Here is a 20,317-nt window from a genome sequence, read left to right as displayed (position 1 = left end):
ACTTTTCTGGGTCGTAGTGTTTCATAATCCACTGGCTGAGATCACCGGGCATGCTTGTAGCTGTAATATCCAACAAGCCCCCAAAGTCTATGTCTCTGATAACATTTTTTTGGTCTTCGTCGAGATCTTTTTTCAACTTAAAAAGCCTTGCAGGTGATGACCTGTTCCTAGGACCCTGAAAAATTGACAATCTAAAGTTATTTCTACTGCAAGAGCAAAAAACATTGAGGGCACACTTTCGAAACAGCATATGCAGTAGTTGCTTACTGGCGACACTGATTTGCTTAAGCATGCCTAATAAGTTATAAAAAACATCAACGAGTTTCTCTCAATATACATCAGCCAAAAAAGTTGGAGAATGAAAAAATCGAAACAGTTATCATGTATTGACACGCCATGCTTATTGAAAACACTTGATTTGCTTAAAAACCACTATAGTTGCACACACTTTCCCACTGCATATCAAGTTCTAGCGCGAACAGACACATAAAAGTTGCTCACTGCTAACACTGTTTTTGCTTAAACATACCGTAGAACTTGGCTGCTCTTTTATCTTTTCTCAAGAAATTGCTAGTGCATAAACTTCTGGCGCTTTTTTGTTTGCTTAAAACATACACTAATTTTATCTATACCATGTGGCACATGGGAAAAAAGCATTCCAAATCCCATTTTCTTAATTGACAAGAAGGGCGCAAATTATGTATGCATGAATCACATAAGTTGCCTACCACTTACACCTCCTAAATATGAGATTTTTGGGATGGTACTGTTTTGCTAGGTGTGCATGCAGCATGAGTTGCCAGGACATGACCACAAAAAAAGTTGTCTCCCACCTAGCTTACAAAAATAAAAACGATTTGAGATGCATGTACTGCATGAGTTCCTGCTACATGAGAAAAATGTAGGCAACTTATGTGTGAAAAGTAGAACATGAAAATGCAACTCCACATATTGTTCCCATGGTACTGTTTACTAGTTGCTAGTATCTAAAAAAACACAAAATAACATGCTGGCCAGAAAACAAAAAAATTTGCAGTCATATGATCGCGGGAGGAGGGGGTATGGGGGAAGGGATACCTCATTTTCAGTCACTTTCTGTTTTTTTCTTTGGTTGTTCATCTTGTGTAACATCAGCTTCATAATCACCTCCTGCTTGTTCTGTTTCGTTGCTTTCAATATCCGCAGGCCGCTTCCCCCGGTTTACAACCTGCTTCTGGCGCTTGCGTTTGTAAACATGAGTTGTTGAACCACCTTGCTCTTCTGTTGTAGGTGCCTGTAATAAAGTCACAAATTTCTTTAACAAAAAAATTAACAACCTAAAAGCGAAGTCCTATTTACGTAGCAAAAATCAGAAGGCATACCTCCTGTTCAGCTTCGGGAGAGGGAGATGGAACCGAGCCAAGCGGTGACTCTGCCGACTGCTGTTGATCACACTTTTTACTTTGTTTGGCCATCTTTACCTGTAAAAAACAGTTTAAAAAAGTAGTTACATACCAAAAAAGATTGTCACCATGGAAAAAGTATGATTATAAGCATGCAAATTGCCTGATTATTAGGATGAAAATGCCTCATTATCTAGCAATCATCTGATTATCAACACGAAAAAAGTCTGATTATCAGCACTCCTATCAACACACAAAACCCATTGCCATAAGTTGCCTGACTGTTGACATGAACTTGCCCTGGACCAGTAAAGCACGAAGGAAAAAAACAGTGTGCACATAAGTTGCCTGACAAGTGCATGAACTTGCCTGGTCCAGAAGAAGAGTGAGAGGAAAGTGGATATAAAATAGGTGGCATGGTGAGTATGGTACAACTCGGGTCCCGGCCATGACGGCAGGGCCCGAGCACCATATTGTACAAACCTCGTAGCCTATCGAATTCTGATTACAAGTGAGAGGTGAGGTAGATTCGATCTCACTCGTGCCACCACACGGATCCTGGGCCCTTGGTCAGTCACCTACCCACGTGAAAAATGAATTGCATAGCAGGAGTAGCTCCCTTTTCCCGTTCATTGAACGTGAAATTTTGGCAATCCAACTCGGCCAAGCATCAACACACAAAAACCATTGCCATAAGTTGCCCGACTGTTGACATGAACTTGCCCTGGACCAGTAAAGCACGAAGGAAAAAAATAGTGTGCACATAAGTTGCCTGACAAGTGCATGAACTTGCCTGGTCCCAGTAAACACTAACAAAAACACTCGTGTGCAATAAAAAATGGCTGACGGTTCGCATGAACTTGCCCGCTCACGGGAAACCCTGCTAACACCGCGTGTCATGACTTGCCTGTTGGTGGTGATAAACTTGCCTGCTACAGAAAAATCACCAGCAAAAAACGCCGAAACAACATCTACATAGGGTGAAGTGAGGGTTGAGGGAGGACACGAACCCTCGAACTAGTTCGACCATGAAATCACACGAATCCGGTGCTCGCATTGACAAACATGGACAGATAGGTATGGATATTAAGGAGGGGATTTCATACCTAGTACCTACCCTAACCAACACCTCTGCCCAAAACCTAGTGATCTACGGGGAAAACCTACCTCGCAGTAGCAAAATAGATAGAAGCACAAAAGTTGCTCCTAGACACAACAACACACACGGGAGAAAAACCCATCGCCAGAAATGGAGAGATGAGAGAAGGGGCAGGGGGTAAAAATCGCGTCAACGTACCTTCTCCTTCATTCGCCACCGCACAAAACGAGGCCAGCCTCACTTCGCAATCGTTCGCCACCGCACAAATCCGGCGAGTCGAGCACTGCGCGGTCGCCGAGCTCACGAGCGAGAGCCGCCCCCCGCGGCTAGCGTGCAGCGGGGTGGAGCAACTCCGGTCGACGGCCACCCGCGACACCGAACGCCTCCTGAGAGAACCGATGTGTGGCGGATTTGGTTCGATTTGGGCGAGGAAGAGGGGGAGAAGGAACCGCCCACACCGCCTAATGAGGGAGAGAGCCGTTTGCGAGAGAGGAGATAATGGCGGGCCCCACCCAGGCGATTCGCTCGGGCTCGACCGCATTCCATCTGACCCTACCACCACGCGTCTCGCCCTGACCAGGTTACACCTGGGCCCGACCGCGCGCGAGATTGCGACGGATCGGACGGCTATCGACGCGTGTGCTCGGGGCGCCCATTTAGTGCACGCGCACTTTTAAGAAATTAGGTTATTTATTATATATGAGATTCGCAACACTTATTTTTTTAGGTAAATTCGTCGAAATCACTAGTTGAGGAGTACTCGTTATAAAGATCACTCTCACCTCCCAAATTACGACAAGTGGCGCGCTGCATGTGCGCCACTTGTCGCAACCCGAGAGTTTTCCTTTTTTCATAGATCCATTTATTCAAAATGTTTTATCTTTTAAACTGTGCGTCCAAATCTTGAACCGCTTTCACCGTTGGATTCCTTGCGTCGAGATCTTCAAAACTAGATCTCATGTTGATAGGTTTTGACAAACTTTTTTTTCACAAAATACCGGACGAAAAAAACCGACCCGGGAGCACGGGTTTTTTTCCTTTCCGAAAGAGGCATGCCCGTACCTCTCGCGAAAGCACAACTGTGCCTCTCACGGAAGGGAAAAAAACACGGCCGTGACTCTCGCGAAAGCACAACCGTGCCTCTCACGGAAGAAAAAAAAAACAGAAAATACATTTTTTTTGTTTCCGAGAGACACGGCCGTGACTCGCGAAAGCAAAACCGCGTCTCTCGCTGAAGCAAAACCGTGCCTCTCGCGGAAGAAAAAAACAGAAAACGCGTTTTTTTTCCGTTTCCGAGAGGCACGGCCGTGACTTTCGCGAAAGCATAACCGTGCCTCTCGCGGAATAAAAAAAAAGAAGAGAAAACGTGTTTTTTCTCTCCTTTTTCAAAAGGCACGGCCATGACTCTCACGAAAGCACACCCGTGCCTGTCGCGGAAGCAAAACCGTGTCTCTCGCAGAAGAAAAAAAAACCTAGAAAACATGTTTTTTTTCGTTTCCGAAAGGCATAGCCGTGACTCTCGCGAAAGCACAACCGTGTTTCTCACGGAAGCAAAACCGTGCCTTTTGCAGAAAAAAACAGAAAATACGTTTTTTTCCGTTTCCGAAAGGTATGGCCGTGACTCTTGTGAAAGCACAACCGTGCCTTTCGCGGAAGCAAAAGCGTGACTCCCGTGAAAGAGAAAAAACGCATCTTTTTCGCGCAATTTTTTTTGACCCAAAAGCTAAGGAAGACTGGTAGAAAACTGAAACGTCGAAAAAACCCGAAGAAAAAACCATTTAAAAAGCCGAAAACGCGTGTGGAAAAATAAAAAAACAAAATCCGGAGAAAGCGTCCAGAGCGCGACATGTGGCAAATGACTGAGAGCGCGCCAAGTGACGCTAATCGTTGCGAGGCACGGTTGCCGACTCGCCGGCCGGAGCCCAGCCCCCGATGAGGATCCCGCCTCACCTTCCCGCTCCCCTGCCCCCGGGCGTCTGACTCCCCTGCAAGTGTAAGTGCTGATCTTGCTTTCCCCCCGTTTGTGCTGTTCGACGATGAGATGAATTAGAATTGCCCTCTGTTATCAGGAATGTGAGGAACATGGTGGTCTTCTTGGCTGAGCAGCCAAGGCAATTGAAGCACCTCGAGTGGCTGTTCTTCCAGAACACGGTATGACACTTGCACTTAAAGTTTATTTCTTGTTATTCAGGTTCTGTTTTCATATATTTTTAACAGTGCAATGCATTCCCTTGTGGGCTTATCAGCTTACCAATTTATGATTCCCCAATTTCTGACTTAGGGTTTGTTTTTTTGCTGTGCTATGCTATCCTGTAGATGAACTGAACACATGCATAATTTTGCACATCATTTCTTCCTCATATAGTATGTACTATGTAGATTTCTCTATGCAAAACTTAGACTTAATTAAGAATTTTAGTGTATTTGTAAGACCATATTGATCTATTTCTATGTGATGTTGGTAATTAGTTATAATGCTGACATGCTATATTTCTTATCAAAAAAATAATAATTATGGGGCGGACCATGCTGTTCTCAAATGCTAGCTCCACCACTGCTTAATAAGATGCGTGGCTCACTTAATAATAATAAAAAAGAGCCGCGACGGAGTACTGTATTTTGCACTGCATCTGTGCTTGCATTTACGGGGAGCTGAATTGAGTATAAGTTCAGTTTGTTGCCTCATTCACTTTAACACGCGATTAATCACACACCGCTAGTGTTCCTTGTGTTCATTATCAGTCGCTACGTAATGTTTTCGGGGGGCTGAAACTTTGTCGGTAGAGTGTCAGAGAGTTGTACCTTAGCAACGCCTCAGTCATCTTGCCAAGTCGCCCTACGTGCTGTAGCTCGCGAACATGAAACTTAGACAGCCACAGGAAGAAGCGACAGGATGGTGGAGATCCCTTCGCCACAGGAAATGCCTCCATGCCTGCGGCCAGGGCATTCTACGCAGACATAGAAGAGATAACAGAAGTTCAGAGAGTCTAACAAATATGAGACAATTATCATTACTTCGAGCCTTCTCCAAAAATATTATCATAAGCTTGATCCATGATCTGTATGATCATCAGAAGAACAATTATACAGTGTAACAATCGTGACCCATACATTTTATGATGCCCACCAGAAATAGCATTATTATTCGGTTTGAAGATCCTTGGACAGCTAAGGTAGCCTAAGTTTTATTCAGAACTAAACAAGGCGAAGATGATCTATCTGAAAGAATTTAACATGTAATTTCAGATGGAAAGATCTCGATAAACTTTCATCATAGTTGGCCTTTCCTTGGGCGAAGGAGTTAGGCAGCTAAATGCCACAGAGATGCACCGTCTCACGTCTTCTGCCACATCAGCTTCGGGTTGTGGAAGTTGTTTGTCCAAAATTTCTTCCAGATGAAAATTTTCATTGAGTGAGGACTGAAAATTTTGCATCTCTCCTGGATGTTTTCCCATCAACACCTCAAGCACCACGACACCAAAGCTATATACATCACATTTCTCTGTAACTAGAGAAGTGTAGGACAATTCTGCATCCAACACAGGAACATAAGAATTAGGAGTACGCATCAGGGTGGAGCATTCCATCTAACACAATTTACTAGAGGATATAGTTCTGTATTGAACAAACGTACCAGGTGCAATGTATCCGTAGGTCCCTGCCAGTGCACTCCAATTTGATGAATCAGGTTTCAACATTCTTGCAATACCGAAATCCGAAACAAATGCTTTGTAATCAGCATCTAGTAAGATGTTTCTGCTTGTGATGTCTCGATGAATTATGGGCGGGTGAACATCGTGATGGAGGTATGTGATGGCTTGAGCCACATCTCTTATGAGAGCCGTCCTTCTTTGCCAATGGAACTGGATTGCTAGTTCTTGGTTGCTCAAGATAGAAGCTAGATTTCCTTTCTCTATAAACTGACATACAAGGAACCTGTACCGTGGATGAGAGCAATAGCCATACAGTTTCACGATGCTGCGTTGGCGAATTTCTGTTAACATTTCAATCTCATGCTGGAATCTTTCTTCATCATGTGCCTCTTCATCACCTGCATGGAGTTTCTTTACTGCAACCACTTGTCCATCTTGAAGTTCTGCCTTAAAAACACTACCGTACGATCCCTCTCCAATGCAATGCTTCTCATCAAAATTGTCAGTTGCATTGATAATATCCTCAAATGCCAGTCTACCATCAAAGCTCCATACAGAGAATACATCCCTTTTGCTCACATCATCATTTCTTTCAGATACTTTCTTGCGGCAAATCAAAAAGGCAATTCCACCTGCTGCTATTACAATAATAGCAACAAACATAGGAATACTCACTGACAGAAGAACCTTTTGATGCTTTTTCCAATGATTCACAGGGGGAAAATCACAAGGGGACATGCCAACAAGGTCTCCGCAAAGACCTTTGTTGTGGACAAACCATTCAGCTGATGCATTGTGGATCCCTTTTGGGACAGGGCCTTCTAAAAGGTTGTATGATACATCAAATACTGCTAGGCTTTGCATGCCTGCAACGGAGTCAGGGATGGAGCCACTGAGTTTATTGTGTGAGAAGTTGACAAAGATTAGCATCTCCAGTTTGCTTAGTTCCGATGGTATTGGTCCACTGAGACTATTCATACTAAGATCAAGCATTCTTTGCAGGGAAGCTAAATGGCCCAAACTAGCAGGAAGAGTTCCACTAAGGCTGTTGTTATCCATCTGTAATAACTGCAATTTAAAACAGTTTCCGATCTCTTCTGGTATCTTACCGCTCAGTAGGTTGCTTGACAAACCAAGAAGCTCAAGATTGCTAAGTTGGCCGATTTGCTTAGGGATCTTGCCAGATAGTCGGTTGTTTCTTAAATCCATCCAATAGAGGCTGGTTAACTTGCCAGTTTCCGGTGGTATCTCACCGGTCAATCTATTGAAACGCAGTCTAAGCCTTGCAAGGTTTTTTAGCTCCCCAAGCTCAGAAGGTATACTGCCTTCTAGCATATTTTGTGAAAAATCAATTGTAGTCAAGTTTTGACATGAGCCCCAATTTGGTGAGATTCGGCCTACAAACCTGTTTGAAGATAGAAGAATGGAATTGAGGTGTGGATACACTCCAAATGCTTCAGCTATGTCTCCCTCAATCTGATTATTCATCATTCCAAGGGATGTTAGTGAACTGCAATCCCTCAAGCCTTTTGGGACAGGACCATACAGATTGTTATATGAAACTTTTAAAATTTGTAGCCTTTTACTCAGGCACAAATCTGGCAAGTGTCCGGTCAACCGGTTGTCACTCAGTTCAATGTCAACCAAATTGGTAAGATTGAAGAGTGATGAAGGCAAAGGGCCGGAGAGTTGATTGGTGAATAGTAACATTTCTGTCATGCTCATTAATTTTCCAAAACTTTGAGGGATTGAGCCGGACAATTGGTTTTCGTAGGATCCAAGGGACTTCAATTTTTCCAAATTTCCAAACTCAGTTGGCAATTGCCCGGAGAGATTATTGGTATTTATCAGTATGTTACTTAGTGAGGACATATTCCCAATACTTGATGGCACTGATCCAACTATGACATTGTTCGAGAAATCAAGTTCTTCCAGATTCACGAGATTTCCGAGCTCATGAGGGATGGATCCAGTTATATGGTTACCCCAAAGAGAAAAATAGGTTACTGAAGTAATATTCCCAGCAAGACTAGAAGGGATTGAGCCGGTCAAATGGTTCTCATGCAAGTCCAACTCAATCAAGCTCGAGAGCATCCCAAGCTCTACCGGGATCGGTCCAGTGTGCTGGTTCAGATATATGTTGAGGAACCTAAGCATCGTGAGGTTTCCAAGGGAGGCCGGAAGTGTGCCATTCAAGTTGAGTTGTTGGTTCAAGTATAATTCTTGGAGGGTTTGGACTTGTCCTAGCTCTGCAGGTATGGGTCCCGACAGACGATTACTAGAAAGGTCAAGCAAGTGGAGGTTCGTTAGGTTTGCAAGGGAAGAAGGTATCTGGCCAGAAAGGATATTAAGGCTCAAATCCATCCTTCGAATGTTCTGAAGTTGTCCGAGCTGCCATGGGATGTTACCTTTTTTTTTTGACGAAACCTCGTCAGAGGGCGGGGAGCTCCCGCATTGCATTAAGAAGAAGAGAATTGGTCCAGTTAATAATGGAAACTGGACCCAAAAACCGTACATGGCACGGTTAATCAAGGAAAACCGGCGAAGACCACACACACCCGACTAGCACTCAAGGAACATCGTCCGAGCCGGATACAAGAGTGCCTAGGCCCAAGACCATCGACAACACAACATACCCAACCAAATCAACCTCTGCAACCTCAAGAACACGCCTGCACCCAGATGTGCACTCGTGCCTAACCTTCAGAAAAATGCTATTACACATTAACCTCCACCAAGGCACGAATTGCCTGGATCACCGTCGACGTGAGCGGTTTCTTGTACATCCGCAAATAAGACTTCATCTTCTCTTGCACATCCTCCTCGGTGACTTTCTTAGATGTCGTTCCCTTTGGTATCTCCCCAAAAGCCTCCGCCAACCTATATTCAGCAGCTTGGCAGTCGGGATGTTGCAACTTTTGTTCTTCTTATCCAAACGTCCACTACGCCTCTCGGAACAAGTAGATGCCCCTTCAATCTGCACATGAATCGGTGTTTCGAGCAAGAACCGCGGCGCTGTGCAACTGAAGCTACTTAGGAACTCATCCAGCAAGGTGGTTGAAGCCGGACCTTGAGGCATGCCAATGTCACCAAGTAGCTCCTCGGACCCCGAAGACATCATATTGGTAGTGCCCCCTGAAGAAAGCATCACTGGAGAGGAGACCAAGGGAGGCACCTCTGCAGCCAAGCCAGCAGGCAAAACCACCTCAATCTGCTCCATGTCCTTGCTCACTTTGACTATCTCCTCAACCGTTCCTTGCTCCTCCTCGTGTTGAATCACCATCTTGTGCAAATCTACATCCAAAGTAGGAAAAACATCTGCAGGGAGCGCCATAGTAGCCAGCACCTCGGACGAGCAACCAGCCACACTAATCTCACTGACACCCTTAGCACAAGCAACAACGAGAGGCGCCTGTTCCTCATGCTCACACCAGGGGGGAGGCGGATCCATCGGCGCCGAGGAAGAGAAAGGTCCCCCACTGATCCTCGTAGTCCCACCCTCTCGCACCTCAGGAGACCCATTGATGGCCGGCCAAGAAACAACACTGCCACTGATAGCCTCCAGCCGCTCTAAGAGGCTCGAAACCTGAACCGCCCAACCCTGCAGAGCGAACGCCATGTCGCGGAGAGGCTGAATGACCTCCTCAGTACGAGCAGCAGCCAAGGCTTGCACCTCGGTGCGCAGTGCCTCGATCTGAGCTGCAAAGTGGGGTTGGAGCAGCCCCAATTCAGCAGCAATGGAAGACTTGACGAGGTCGGCAAGACCTGAGCAGGGGGAGCCGGAGTTGCTACAAGGCGCCTCCTGAACGAGCACAGCCGGAGAGGCAGCAACGGAGGCCCACGAGCGAAGTCGCGGATCTGGCGGAGGCGCGTGGCAGGGTGGCGCATCCGGTGACCGACGTGGAGAGGCCGCAGGCGAGGGGGAGTGGCGGGTTGAAGCTTGTCTGGCCGGAAGGCGTGTCGGGCACTCCCGCTCGCGGTGGCCAGAGATGCCACAACCCAGGCACCTTATAGGGTCGCGGCAGTCAGCCACGAAGTGCTCCGACGCGAGGCAAAACGGAAGCAGCGGCCGTACGTTCTCCTCTTGAAGGCGAGGGAGAGACCGACCCCTTTCCTGGGAGATGGAGCAGGCGCCTTCTCCATCCACGAACGACGCTGTCCCCCAACCTCCACCCAAGGCTGCTCGGAAGACGCCACAAGTGCCTCGGCGACCAGCTTCGGCGTAGAGTTCGCGGGAAGGCGAGGTGGAGGAGGTGGCAGCAGGAGCTCGAGCACCCCAGGAAGCAAGGGACGGGAGCCTCCAGCCCTCCAACGGCGGCAGCAAGCGAGGGATCTGGATCTGGATCGGGAGGGGGGCAGGGAGCGGGGGGTGGAGGTGGAGTGGTGGCTGGGAGGGCTGCTGGGGAGAGGGAGGTGGAAGCTGAGGAGGCCATGAGACAAGGATGAGGAGGAGCTCGGGGATCGAAACTACGCGGCGGCGGCGGCGGCGGCGTGGAGCTCGCTCTCATGGGATGTTACCTGAGAACCTATTCCCAGGTAGAGAAAGAAATGCAAGTCTCGAGAGGTTACCCGTGGTAGGAGGGATTTAGCCAGTGAGATTGTTGTTGGAGAGGTCCATTCGTGTGAGCCTCCCAAGGTTGCATAATGATATGGGTATGTGTCCCATAAGCTGATCACCAGAGAAGTTGAGGCTGGAAAGCATGGAAAGAGAGACGATGCTAGGAGGGATTGCACCGGACAGATGGTAGTTGTCGCTGAGGTCGAGGTTGACGAGGTAAGGGAGTGACCGGAATCTCAGGGCATCTAGTTGCCCTACAATTCCGGCACCGCCAAGGGAAATACCTCTGATGATCTTGACAGTGGTTCCTCCTCCGTTCAACCGGGTGTTGCCGCAGGTGATGCCGGTCCAGTTGCATGGGTACATGCCATCGTCTCTCCAGGTTGCAAGCTGGTGCTTGGAGGAGTGCTTGATGGATGATTTCCAGTGGAGAAGCGCCCTGGCTTGGGTTCTCAGCGAAGTGCAGTGGCGTACTGCTGCTGCAGCTGCAGGCGAGGTGTGGCCCTCGGCTTCCCTGGAAGTGAGGAGAAGCAGCAGCAGGGCAAACGGGAGAACCAGGCGATGTAGCCGTGGCAGGGGCAGGGGCACCATGATGTCACGCTGTACTATGACACGACTGCAGGCGGCAAGAGATCATCTAAATTAACCGAAATACTCCCACAGCAAGCTGCACAAAACAAGCGAAAAAAAAAGTTTAAGGAATAGAGAGAATAGCGTACCTCCGCTGCCGGAGAGCAGAAGGCGCGCGGCAGCCGTTTGCGCTTTGGTTTTGCCGGGCGCTGGTGTTGTGAGCTGCGAAGTGTGAGGTGGGTACTCAGCTGCCTCCCGGTCCAGGGGTTTAAAAACAAATTTACTTGCTTGTAACTTTGTAAGACCTTGGCTCCGTCCTACACTATGGCAGAGGTCTGCGTTGATGTGGCAGCTGTCTCGAGCGCGAGAGGTTTCAATGCTGACACATATCAGCAAGTCGACCGGTTTACTGTTGAGCACGAGAGATTCTGTGTGGTGATTGTACTAAATCAGTTGTATTTATTTTGGGACGGAGGAAGTATATCATGCTTGTCATGTCGACATGGGTTTTCTTGATTTTCTTGGGATAATTTAGCGCGTCAACAGGGCAAGCAAACTTGCATTCGACAAGAAAGTATCCGGTGGAAACTAGTGAATGCCATAGTACGATTTAGGTTCCAAAGACTGTAAAATAAATACGATATGCAGTAGGGGTGACGTTGTACAAACATGTGAAATTTCAAGTTCAAATTCAATTTCACTTATTCGCAAAACAAAATAAGTGAATATTACAGTTCAAATATTACAGTTCTTCCATGGCTACATTGATGGTGAACTAAATATTACAGTTCAAATAGAGGAAATTACGTGTCTTCCCCGCAAAATAAATAAACAGAGGAAATGTAAATTTGTAAGGCCAAATTCAGTGCGAAGCTTATAGCAGTCGCTAGGGATAAAATTCCCGTCATCCCGTCAACGTGTGCTCCTCTCAGGAATTGTTTCGCGTTACCGCTTGTTATGGAGGTCGGCACATATAATGTTTGCCTTCAGTCAGGTATATCAGGCCCATAAATATTTTCAAATAAACTTTGACCATTAATTTGATCAACAAAAACAAAATTATATGTCATGTACAATGATATACTTTTTGTGACACTAGCAAAAATACCTGTGCACTGCACCGGGAGTAAAAAAATCATCCCTCATACACACACCCAACGTCATCAGCAAATATCTTGAAAATCTTTCACGGTGTTGCATGACAAACAACATGATAAGGTGGAATGATTTTTGAAGTGTACTCAAGGTGTTTCCAACTTTTAGATAACAAAAATGTATACCTAGTTGCCACTATCTCTTTACGCTTTTGTTGTCATTCCTCCTTAGTGATGCCCAACAAATATCACATTAGGATGAAAATAGAGAAGTACATTTTAGTACTCAACGATAAGTTGTGTATAAGAGCATTATTTTTGTCTTGCTGATATATGTGTTTGCAACTGTAATCCAAGTCAAGATTCAATTTAGTAACAAACATATGAGACAGCTTCACCGAAAACAATCAATCTATAAGGACATGCATGTCAAATGTTCAAGGTTGCATATCAAGTCAGACAATATGAAAACCATTATAGGTAGAAGTCAGACAATATGAAAACCATTATAGGTAGAAGTCAGACAATATGAAAATCAACGTTAACCCACTGGTTTACATAGAGCTCATATCAGCAGTTTAGTGTACATCATCGCATATGGGTCGGTTATTGTACACTGTGCGAAATAGAGAGAATGATTATGCACCTGTTGTAACCTTTAGCATATGGTAGTTGGTAGGAATCAATATCCCTATGGTGCCAAATAATAGCTTTTGTGAAAGCATCAAACTATCATATGTACTCAATGTAAATGGTGTAGGAACATTTATAATAGGCATTTCCAAAATACCTCATATAAAGAAGGTATTAGTTAGGGTTGCATTCAAAACCTAATTCTAGAAATGATTGACATGCAAGATAATAGTATCTTTGAAATCTTCATATTTTTTCAACGAATTTTCATATATAACATGTTAGATTTTGAGTTACTATTTGAAAGATATGAGTATTTTGAAAATTATATCAATCTGCCTGATAAAAGGAAAATTAAATAAAAAATAAGAACAATAGGATTTTTAGAAATGATTGACATGCAAGATAATAGCATATTTGAAATCTACACATTTTTTTGAGGAATTTTCACATATAACATGTTAGATTTTGAGTTAGGATTTGAAAGATATGAGTATTTGGAAAAGTATTTGAATCTGCCTCATAAAAGAAAAATTAAGAAAAAAGGAAGGAAAATGGGATAGGCTGGATTCAAACCTAGGTCTATCAGGTTGAAGGGTGGGGCTCTAGCCAGTGGAGAGCCTCTTGCAAGCTTCACGGAAAGCACCCACTCCAGCTCGTGGATTCCGCATCCAGTGCAACAAATGGATACTAGTAAGGCTACTTTTAGGGGAGATACCGGAGAGAAGTGTTTTCACGCAGAAAGGAATGAAGGCGGCTTTGACACCATATTTTGAGCTTACAAATGTAAGCTCACCTTCTTTGGAAAATATACATGTTACTGCTGCATGGTACATTCTTAATTGCTTTTCATGTATAATCTCCAGGCTGTTCAAGTTGGGGACCTAGAAGTGCTCAGAGCTGTTGCAGAGAAATTTGGGAGCACTTTTAGTGCCGACAGGACATCCAATTTGATCGTGAGGTGCGCCACAACGTCATCCGGACTGGACTGCGCAACATTAGCATTTCCTACTCACGTATCTCCCTTGCTGACATTGCCAAGAAACTGAGGCTAGATACTAAGACCGCTGTTGCTGATGCTGAGAGCATCGTAGCCAAGGCCATCAGAGATGGGGCAGTTGATGCCACCATCAATCATGCCAATGGTTGGGTGGTGTCGAAAGAGACTGGCGATGTTTACTCAACAAACGAGCCACATGCCGCATTCAACTCCAGTATTGCGTTCTGCCTGAATATGCACAACGAGGCAGTCAAGGCTCTGAGGTCGCCCCCCCTAATTCTCACAAGGAAAAAGAGAATGCAGGACCCCAGACATCAGAAAAAACAAGTTGCAATGGCTTAGTAATACTAGTAGACACAAGATACGGTAATTGATGACCTTTTTTTCTTTGACATGAACCACAAATAGTTTCTAAATTTCTCTCACCAACAATTGGGAGGTTATTTCTACTAAGAATTTGGTGAACAGTAGAAAAAGGATGGATGACCTAAGCGATTGTGCCACCTTTCAGTAGAAAGCTTGATGGCACCATACACTTGTTTATTGTACTGGCAATACTTGGAAAGCAGAGCATAGAGACCTTCAACACAAACACCCCCATGGAGAATTTCCTTTGTGATCTGATCCTTGATAAAAAAAAGAATGGATGAAATTCTAGAAACACATTATTGTCAAGAGCAATATGGTGGACATATAGAAAAGTTTTGGCAGCATTAGAAATATATAAGATATCATCGAGTTAAAAAAATTTGTGTGGGGTTTTGATAAAAGATTGACCAACATGACTTATCTCCATAACTGCATCGTTTGTTGCAGTGTAGACTTGATCATGTCCACGGTATATTTCGTGCATTGTCAACTTCTCCAGTTCTCCATTGATATGATTTGTGGCGCATGTGTCCATCTACCAGTTGGCATCTACTCCATATGACACATCAACTACAGCTGCAATTTTCTTTTTCTAGGCATTGTTGTCATCCGCATAGCGCCAATCCCAATCTTTTGCAGTATGATTGTTTTCTTGCAAATTTGGCACTTGTTTTCATAACCTTCATACCCTTGGAAATTACGGCCCCGATTGTTGTTGCCGAGGGGGGGTGGGGGGGGGCGATTGTTGCTGTTGCCACCACCATAGTTGTTCTGATGGTAGTGGTCGCCACCACCACTACCTTGATAGCCCCCACCATTTTTCTGTTGGAAGTCATAGCCCCCGCCAGAACTAGGGTTAGGGTTTTGGTAGCCACCGCCACCTCCTGTGCCGTAACCGCTGCCACCACCAGCGCTGTAGCCGCCGTCGCTGCCTATGCCATAGCCACTGCTGCTGCCTGTGCCGTAGCCGCCGCCACCGCGAGGGCCCCCAGATCCTCCGCCCGTGCGGTAGCCGCCCTTTCCGCCACCACCATGGCCGCGTAAGGCAGCGTTGGCGGACGACTTGAAGCCGGTGTTGCCGTGAAACATCTTAACCCGCTGGTCATAGTTGGCCACGAGAGAGAAAAGGCCGTCGATGGTGATGGGCTCGGTGCAGACGTCCAGCACGAAGATGATGGGTTGATAGTCCATGTCAAGGTCGGCGATGATGAAGGAGATGAGCTCCCCGTCCCCGAGTGGTTTGCCCACCGCCACGAGCTCATCGGAGAGGGAGCACATATGGTCGAAGTATGCTGAGGCCGACAGGGAGCCCTTCTGGGCATTCGTGAGCGCAGCGCGAAGATTGTTGGCGTGTGACAGTGACACCACAGAGAACATGGTGGCCAAGGCTGTCCAGATCGTATGGGACATCTCAAGGGACGCGACTTGGACGAGAACGTCCTTGGACAAGTTGCGCAAGAGATAAGCGACAATCTGTTGATCCTGGACAAGCCAGGGGGCATAGGTAGGGTTGGGGATTGCCTGATCCTTGCCGTCTATGTCTTTGGTGGTGATGATCTTGGGAGGCTCCTCAATGGTGTTGTTGATGTAGCCGTACAAGCCGGCGCCCATTATTTGTGATCTTGCTTGGGCTTTCCAAAGGACATAGTTCGTCCGGGTAAGTGGCTCATAGGTGTTGTAGTTGAGGCTGGATTGGATGGGTGCGGTGGAGGTGGACATGATAAGGAAGGGTTGAAGAAGAACTAGCTAGATGAGATGGAAGAGCCTCCTCCGTATACCATGTAAAGAGTTATGGAAGTGTCTCAATCTCCATACACGGATACCCGCGATGTATATATTGATTGATGATGGTACGTACAATATGCGGCAGCCCCTGGCTAACCATCGAGAGGATTACATGGGAGGTTACGTGAGACAGAGAGATAAGAGAGGACTCCTAACAACTCTAACTTCCTAACATATATTCTACGTACATGACTCTCATGTATACTGTGACATCACACAATACCGCATATTACATGTCTAACAGTAAGTTCAAACAGAAAGATCTCGATAAACTTTTAGCATAATTGGCCTTTCTTTGGGTGAAGGAGTTAGGCAATCAAATGCCACAGAGATGCACTGCTTCACGTCGTTCGCCTCGCTTTCGGGTCGTGGAAGTCGTTTATCCAAAATTTCTTCCAGAAGAAATTGGTCAGTGAGTGAAGAATGAAAAGCTTGTATGTCTCCTGGATGTCTGCCCATCAACACCTCGAGCACCACCACACCAAAGCTATACACATCACATTTCTCTGTAACTAGAGAAGTGTAGGAACATTCTGCATCCAAAAGAGGAACATAAGAATTAGGATTATGCATTAGTGCAAAGTGTTCCATCTAACAAAATTTAGACAGTATTGTGTTGAATAAACGTACCAGGTGCAATGTACCCATAGGTCCCCGCTAGTGCACTCAAATTTGATGAATCAGGTTTCAACATTCTTGCAATACCGAAATCCGAAACAAATGCTTTGTAACCAGCATCTAGTAAGATTTTTCTGCTTGTGATGTCTCGATGAATTATGGGCGGCTGAACATCATGATGGAGGTATGTGAGGGCTTGAGCAACATCTCTTATGAGAGCGGTCCTTCTTTGCCAGTTGAACTGGATTGCTAGTTCTTCATTGCTTAAGATAGAAGCTAGATTTCCTTTCTCTATAAACTGGCATACAAGGAACCTGTACCGCGGATGAGAACAATACCCATATAGCTTGACGATGCTGCGATGGCGAATTTTTGTTAACATTTCGATCTCATGCTGGAATCTTTCTTCATCATGTGCGTCTTCATCGCCTGGATATAGCTTCTTTACTGCAACTACTTGTTCATCTTGAAGTTCTGCTTTATAAACACTGCCATATGATCCCTGTCCAATGCAATGCTTCTCATCAAAATTATCAGTTGCATTGATAATATCCTCAAATGCCATTCTGCCATCAAAGCTCCACACAGAGAATACATCCCTTTTGCTCGCGTCATCTGTTTTTTGAGATATTTTCTTGCGGCAAATCAAAAATGCAATTACAGCTGTTGCTATCGAAATAGTAGCAACAAACATAAGAAGAATGACTGATAGTACAGTATTTTCATGCCTTTTCCTATGATCCACCAGGGGCAAATTACAAGGGGGTATGCCAACAAGATCTCCGCAAAGACCTTTGTTGTGAAGAAACCATTGAGCTGATGCATTGTGGATCCCCTTTGGGACAGAGCCTTCTAGGAAGTTGTACGATACATCAAAAACTGACAGGCTTTGCATGCTTGCAATCGAGGAAGGGATGGTACCGCTGAATTGGTTGTGTGAGAAGTTCACATAGATCATCATCTCTAGTTTGCTGAGTTCTGATGGTATTGGTCCACTGAGACTATTCATACTAAGATCAAACATGCTTTGCAGGGAAGCTAAATTGCCCACACTTCCAGGAATACTTCCACTAAGGCTGTTGTTATGCATATATAATGACCGCAGTTTCAAACAATTCCCGATCTCTTCTGGTATTTCACCACTTAACAGATTGCTTGACAAACCAAGAACTTCAAGATTACTCAGTCTGCCAATTTGCTTAGGGATTTGGCCAGATAGTTGATTGTTTCTCAAGTCCATCCAATACAGGCTGCTTAACTTGCCAATTTCTATGGGTATCTCACTATTCAACCTATTGAAGTCGAGGTCGAGCCATCCAAGATTTTTTAGCTCCCCAAGCTCAGAAGGTATACTACCTTCTATCATGTTGTTTGCAAAATAAATACTCGTCAAATGTTGACATGAGCCCCAATTTGGCGAGAGTCGCCCTACAAACCTGTTTGAATACAAACCAATGCTTTTGAGATGTGGATACACCCCAAATGCTTCAGTTATGTCTCCCTCCATCTGATTGTTGCCAATTCCGAGGGATGTTAGTGAACTGCAATCCCTCAATCTTTTTGGGATAGGACCATCCAATTTGTTATTAAAAACTTGGAAAACCTGTAGCATTTTACTCTGGCACAAATCTGGCAAGTGTCCGGTCAGCTTGTTGTCATTCAGTTCAATGAGGACCAAACTGGTAAGGTTGGGGAGTGCTGAAGGCAAAGAGCCAGTGAGCTGATTGTTGAACAGTCTCATTTCTCTCATACTCACCAATTTCCCAAAACTTTGAGGGATTGGGCCGGATAATTGGTTTTCATAGGAATCAATTATTTCCAAATTTACCAAATTCCCAAGCTCGGCCGGCAATCCCCCAGAGATATTATTTGTATTTATTAGTATTTGGCTGAGTGAAGACATGTTCCCAATACTTGACTGTATCGATCCAACTATGAAATTTTTCGAGAGTAAGAGTGCTTCCAGATTCACGAGATTTCCAAACTCATGAGGGATGAATCCAGTTATATTGTTACTCCAAAGAGAAAAATAGGTCAAGGAAGTAAGGTTTCCAGCAACACTAGAAGGAATAGAGCCGGTCAAATGGTTTTCGGACAAATCTAACTCAATCAAGCTAGAGAGCATCCCAAGCTCTACCGGGATCGGGCCGGTGTGCTGATTCTGATATATGTACAGGAAGCTGAGCATTGTGAGGTTTCCAAGGGAGGGAGGAATTGCACTGTTCAGGTTGTTTTGTGCCAAGGATAGTGCTTGCAGGGTTTTGACCTGGCCTAGCTCTTCAGGTATAGGTCCTGACAGACGATTACCAGAAAGGTTGATATAGTTGAGGTTTGTCAGGTTTGCAAAGGAGGATGGTATGTGGCCAGAAAGGACATTCCATCTCAGATCCATCTTTCTCATGCTCCCAAGCTGTCCGAGCTGCCATGGGATGCTACCCGAGAGCCTATTCCCAGGTAGATAAAGGAAAGCAAGTCTTGAGAGATTACCCAAGGCAGGAGGGATGTGGCCGGTGAGGTTGTTGATGGAGAGGTCCATGTGCGTGAGCCTCCCAAGGCTGCAGATCGACGGAGGTATGTTTCCGTCGAGCTGACCGCCGGAGAAGTTGAGGGTGGAAAGCATGGTAAGAGAGCCGATGCCAGAAGGGATGGCGCCGGAGAGCTGGTAATTGTCGCTGAGGTCGAGGTTGACGAGGTAAGGGAGCGACTGGAAACTCAGGGCGTCCAGCCGCCCTGCAATGCCGGCACCGCCGAGGGAGATTGCTCTGATGACCTTCACGGTGGTTCCTCTGCGTGACCGAGTGTCGCCGCAGGTGATGCCGGTCCAGTTGCACGGGTACATGCCGTCGTCTCTCCAGGTCCCCATGTGCGTGGAGTACTCGACGGCTGATTTCCAGTGGAGAAGCGCCCTGGCCTGGGATCTCAGCGAAGCGCCGCGGCGTGGCGGTGGTGGTGCTGCAGGCGAGGCGCGACCCTCGGCTTGCGTGGAAGCAAGGAGAAGAAGCAGCAGCAGCAGGGCAAACGGGAGAAGCAGGCGATGTAGCCGTGGCAGTGGCACCGTGGAACTCGCCATGAGCTCAGGACGTAGTATTATCAATGATATGACTGCATGCGCCAAGATTCCAACAGTAAAAATCAACCGAGATGCATATGCGAAAGAAAAGACATGATTAAGGGGCGATAGCTAAGAAGAGTACCTGCGGTGTCCGGAGCAGAAGGCGTCGGCAGCCGTCTACGCTTGGTTTTGGTTTCGCCTGCCGGGCCGGGTGGCGGGTGGTGTGTGAGTGTGAGCTGAGCTCGAGCTGTGAAGTGTGAGTTGGTGCTCAGCTGGCTCCTCGTCCAGGGGTTTATAAACAGATTCGCAGGCACAACAGCCTCACATTTTTCCTCAGCTGCATGCAGCCCAAGTCTTTGGTCGAAGACCTGGACTACGTCGTAAAGTGCGGCTATATGCCTTTCATACGGGGCGGGACCAGACAGAGGTCTTCCGCGTCGATGTGCGACCTAGCTATCTCGACTGGTTTCAATGCTGACAAACACCAGCGCGAGGTGGGGGTCA

General features: G+C 46.1%; 1 protein-coding gene and 2 pseudogenes across 1 annotated transcript; 1 reads left to right on the top strand and 2 right to left on the bottom strand.

Moving 5' to 3' along the window:
- Nucleotides 1–5,723: 5,723 nt before the first annotated feature.
- Nucleotides 5,724–11,283, bottom strand: LOC119299950 (annotated as a pseudogene).
- Nucleotides 11,284–11,586: 303 nt separating this feature from the next.
- On the top strand, nt 11,587–14,363 carry LOC119299949 (annotated as a pseudogene).
- Nucleotides 14,364–16,162: 1,799 nt separating this feature from the next.
- LOC119302703 (probable leucine-rich repeat receptor-like protein kinase At1g35710) lies at nt 16,163–20,054 on the bottom strand. The gene is made up of 3 exons (XM_037579744.1): nt 19,956–20,054; nt 16,774–19,863; nt 16,163–16,676 (listed from the first exon to the last, which is right to left on the bottom strand). The coding sequence occupies exons 2-3, from the start codon at nt 19,829–19,831 to the stop codon at nt 16,393–16,395; spliced, it is 3,342 nt and encodes a 1,113-aa protein (XP_037435641.1). The 5' UTR covers nt 19,832–19,863; nt 19,956–20,054; the 3' UTR covers nt 16,163–16,392.
- Nucleotides 20,055–20,317: the final 263 nt, after the last annotated feature.

The sequence above is a fragment of the Triticum dicoccoides genome, chromosome 5A (assembly GCF_002162155.2).
Source record: "Triticum dicoccoides isolate Atlit2015 ecotype Zavitan chromosome 5A, WEW_v2.0, whole genome shotgun sequence".
In the NCBI taxonomy this organism is placed as follows: Eukaryota; Viridiplantae; Streptophyta; class Magnoliopsida; order Poales; family Poaceae; genus Triticum; species Triticum dicoccoides.
The sequence above is the reverse complement of the archived record's forward strand: the minus strand, read 5'-3'. Positions and strand labels throughout refer to the sequence as shown.

Coding starts and splice junctions, on each gene's coding strand:
- LOC119302703 (XM_037579744.1), bottom strand. CDS start 19,831: ATGGCGAGTTCCACGGTGCCACTGCCACGGCTACATCGCCTGCTTCTC. Junction 16,677..16,773: donor CTATGGGTACATTGCACCTG/GTACGTTTATTC, acceptor TTTTGGATGCAG/AATGTTCCTACACTTCTCTA.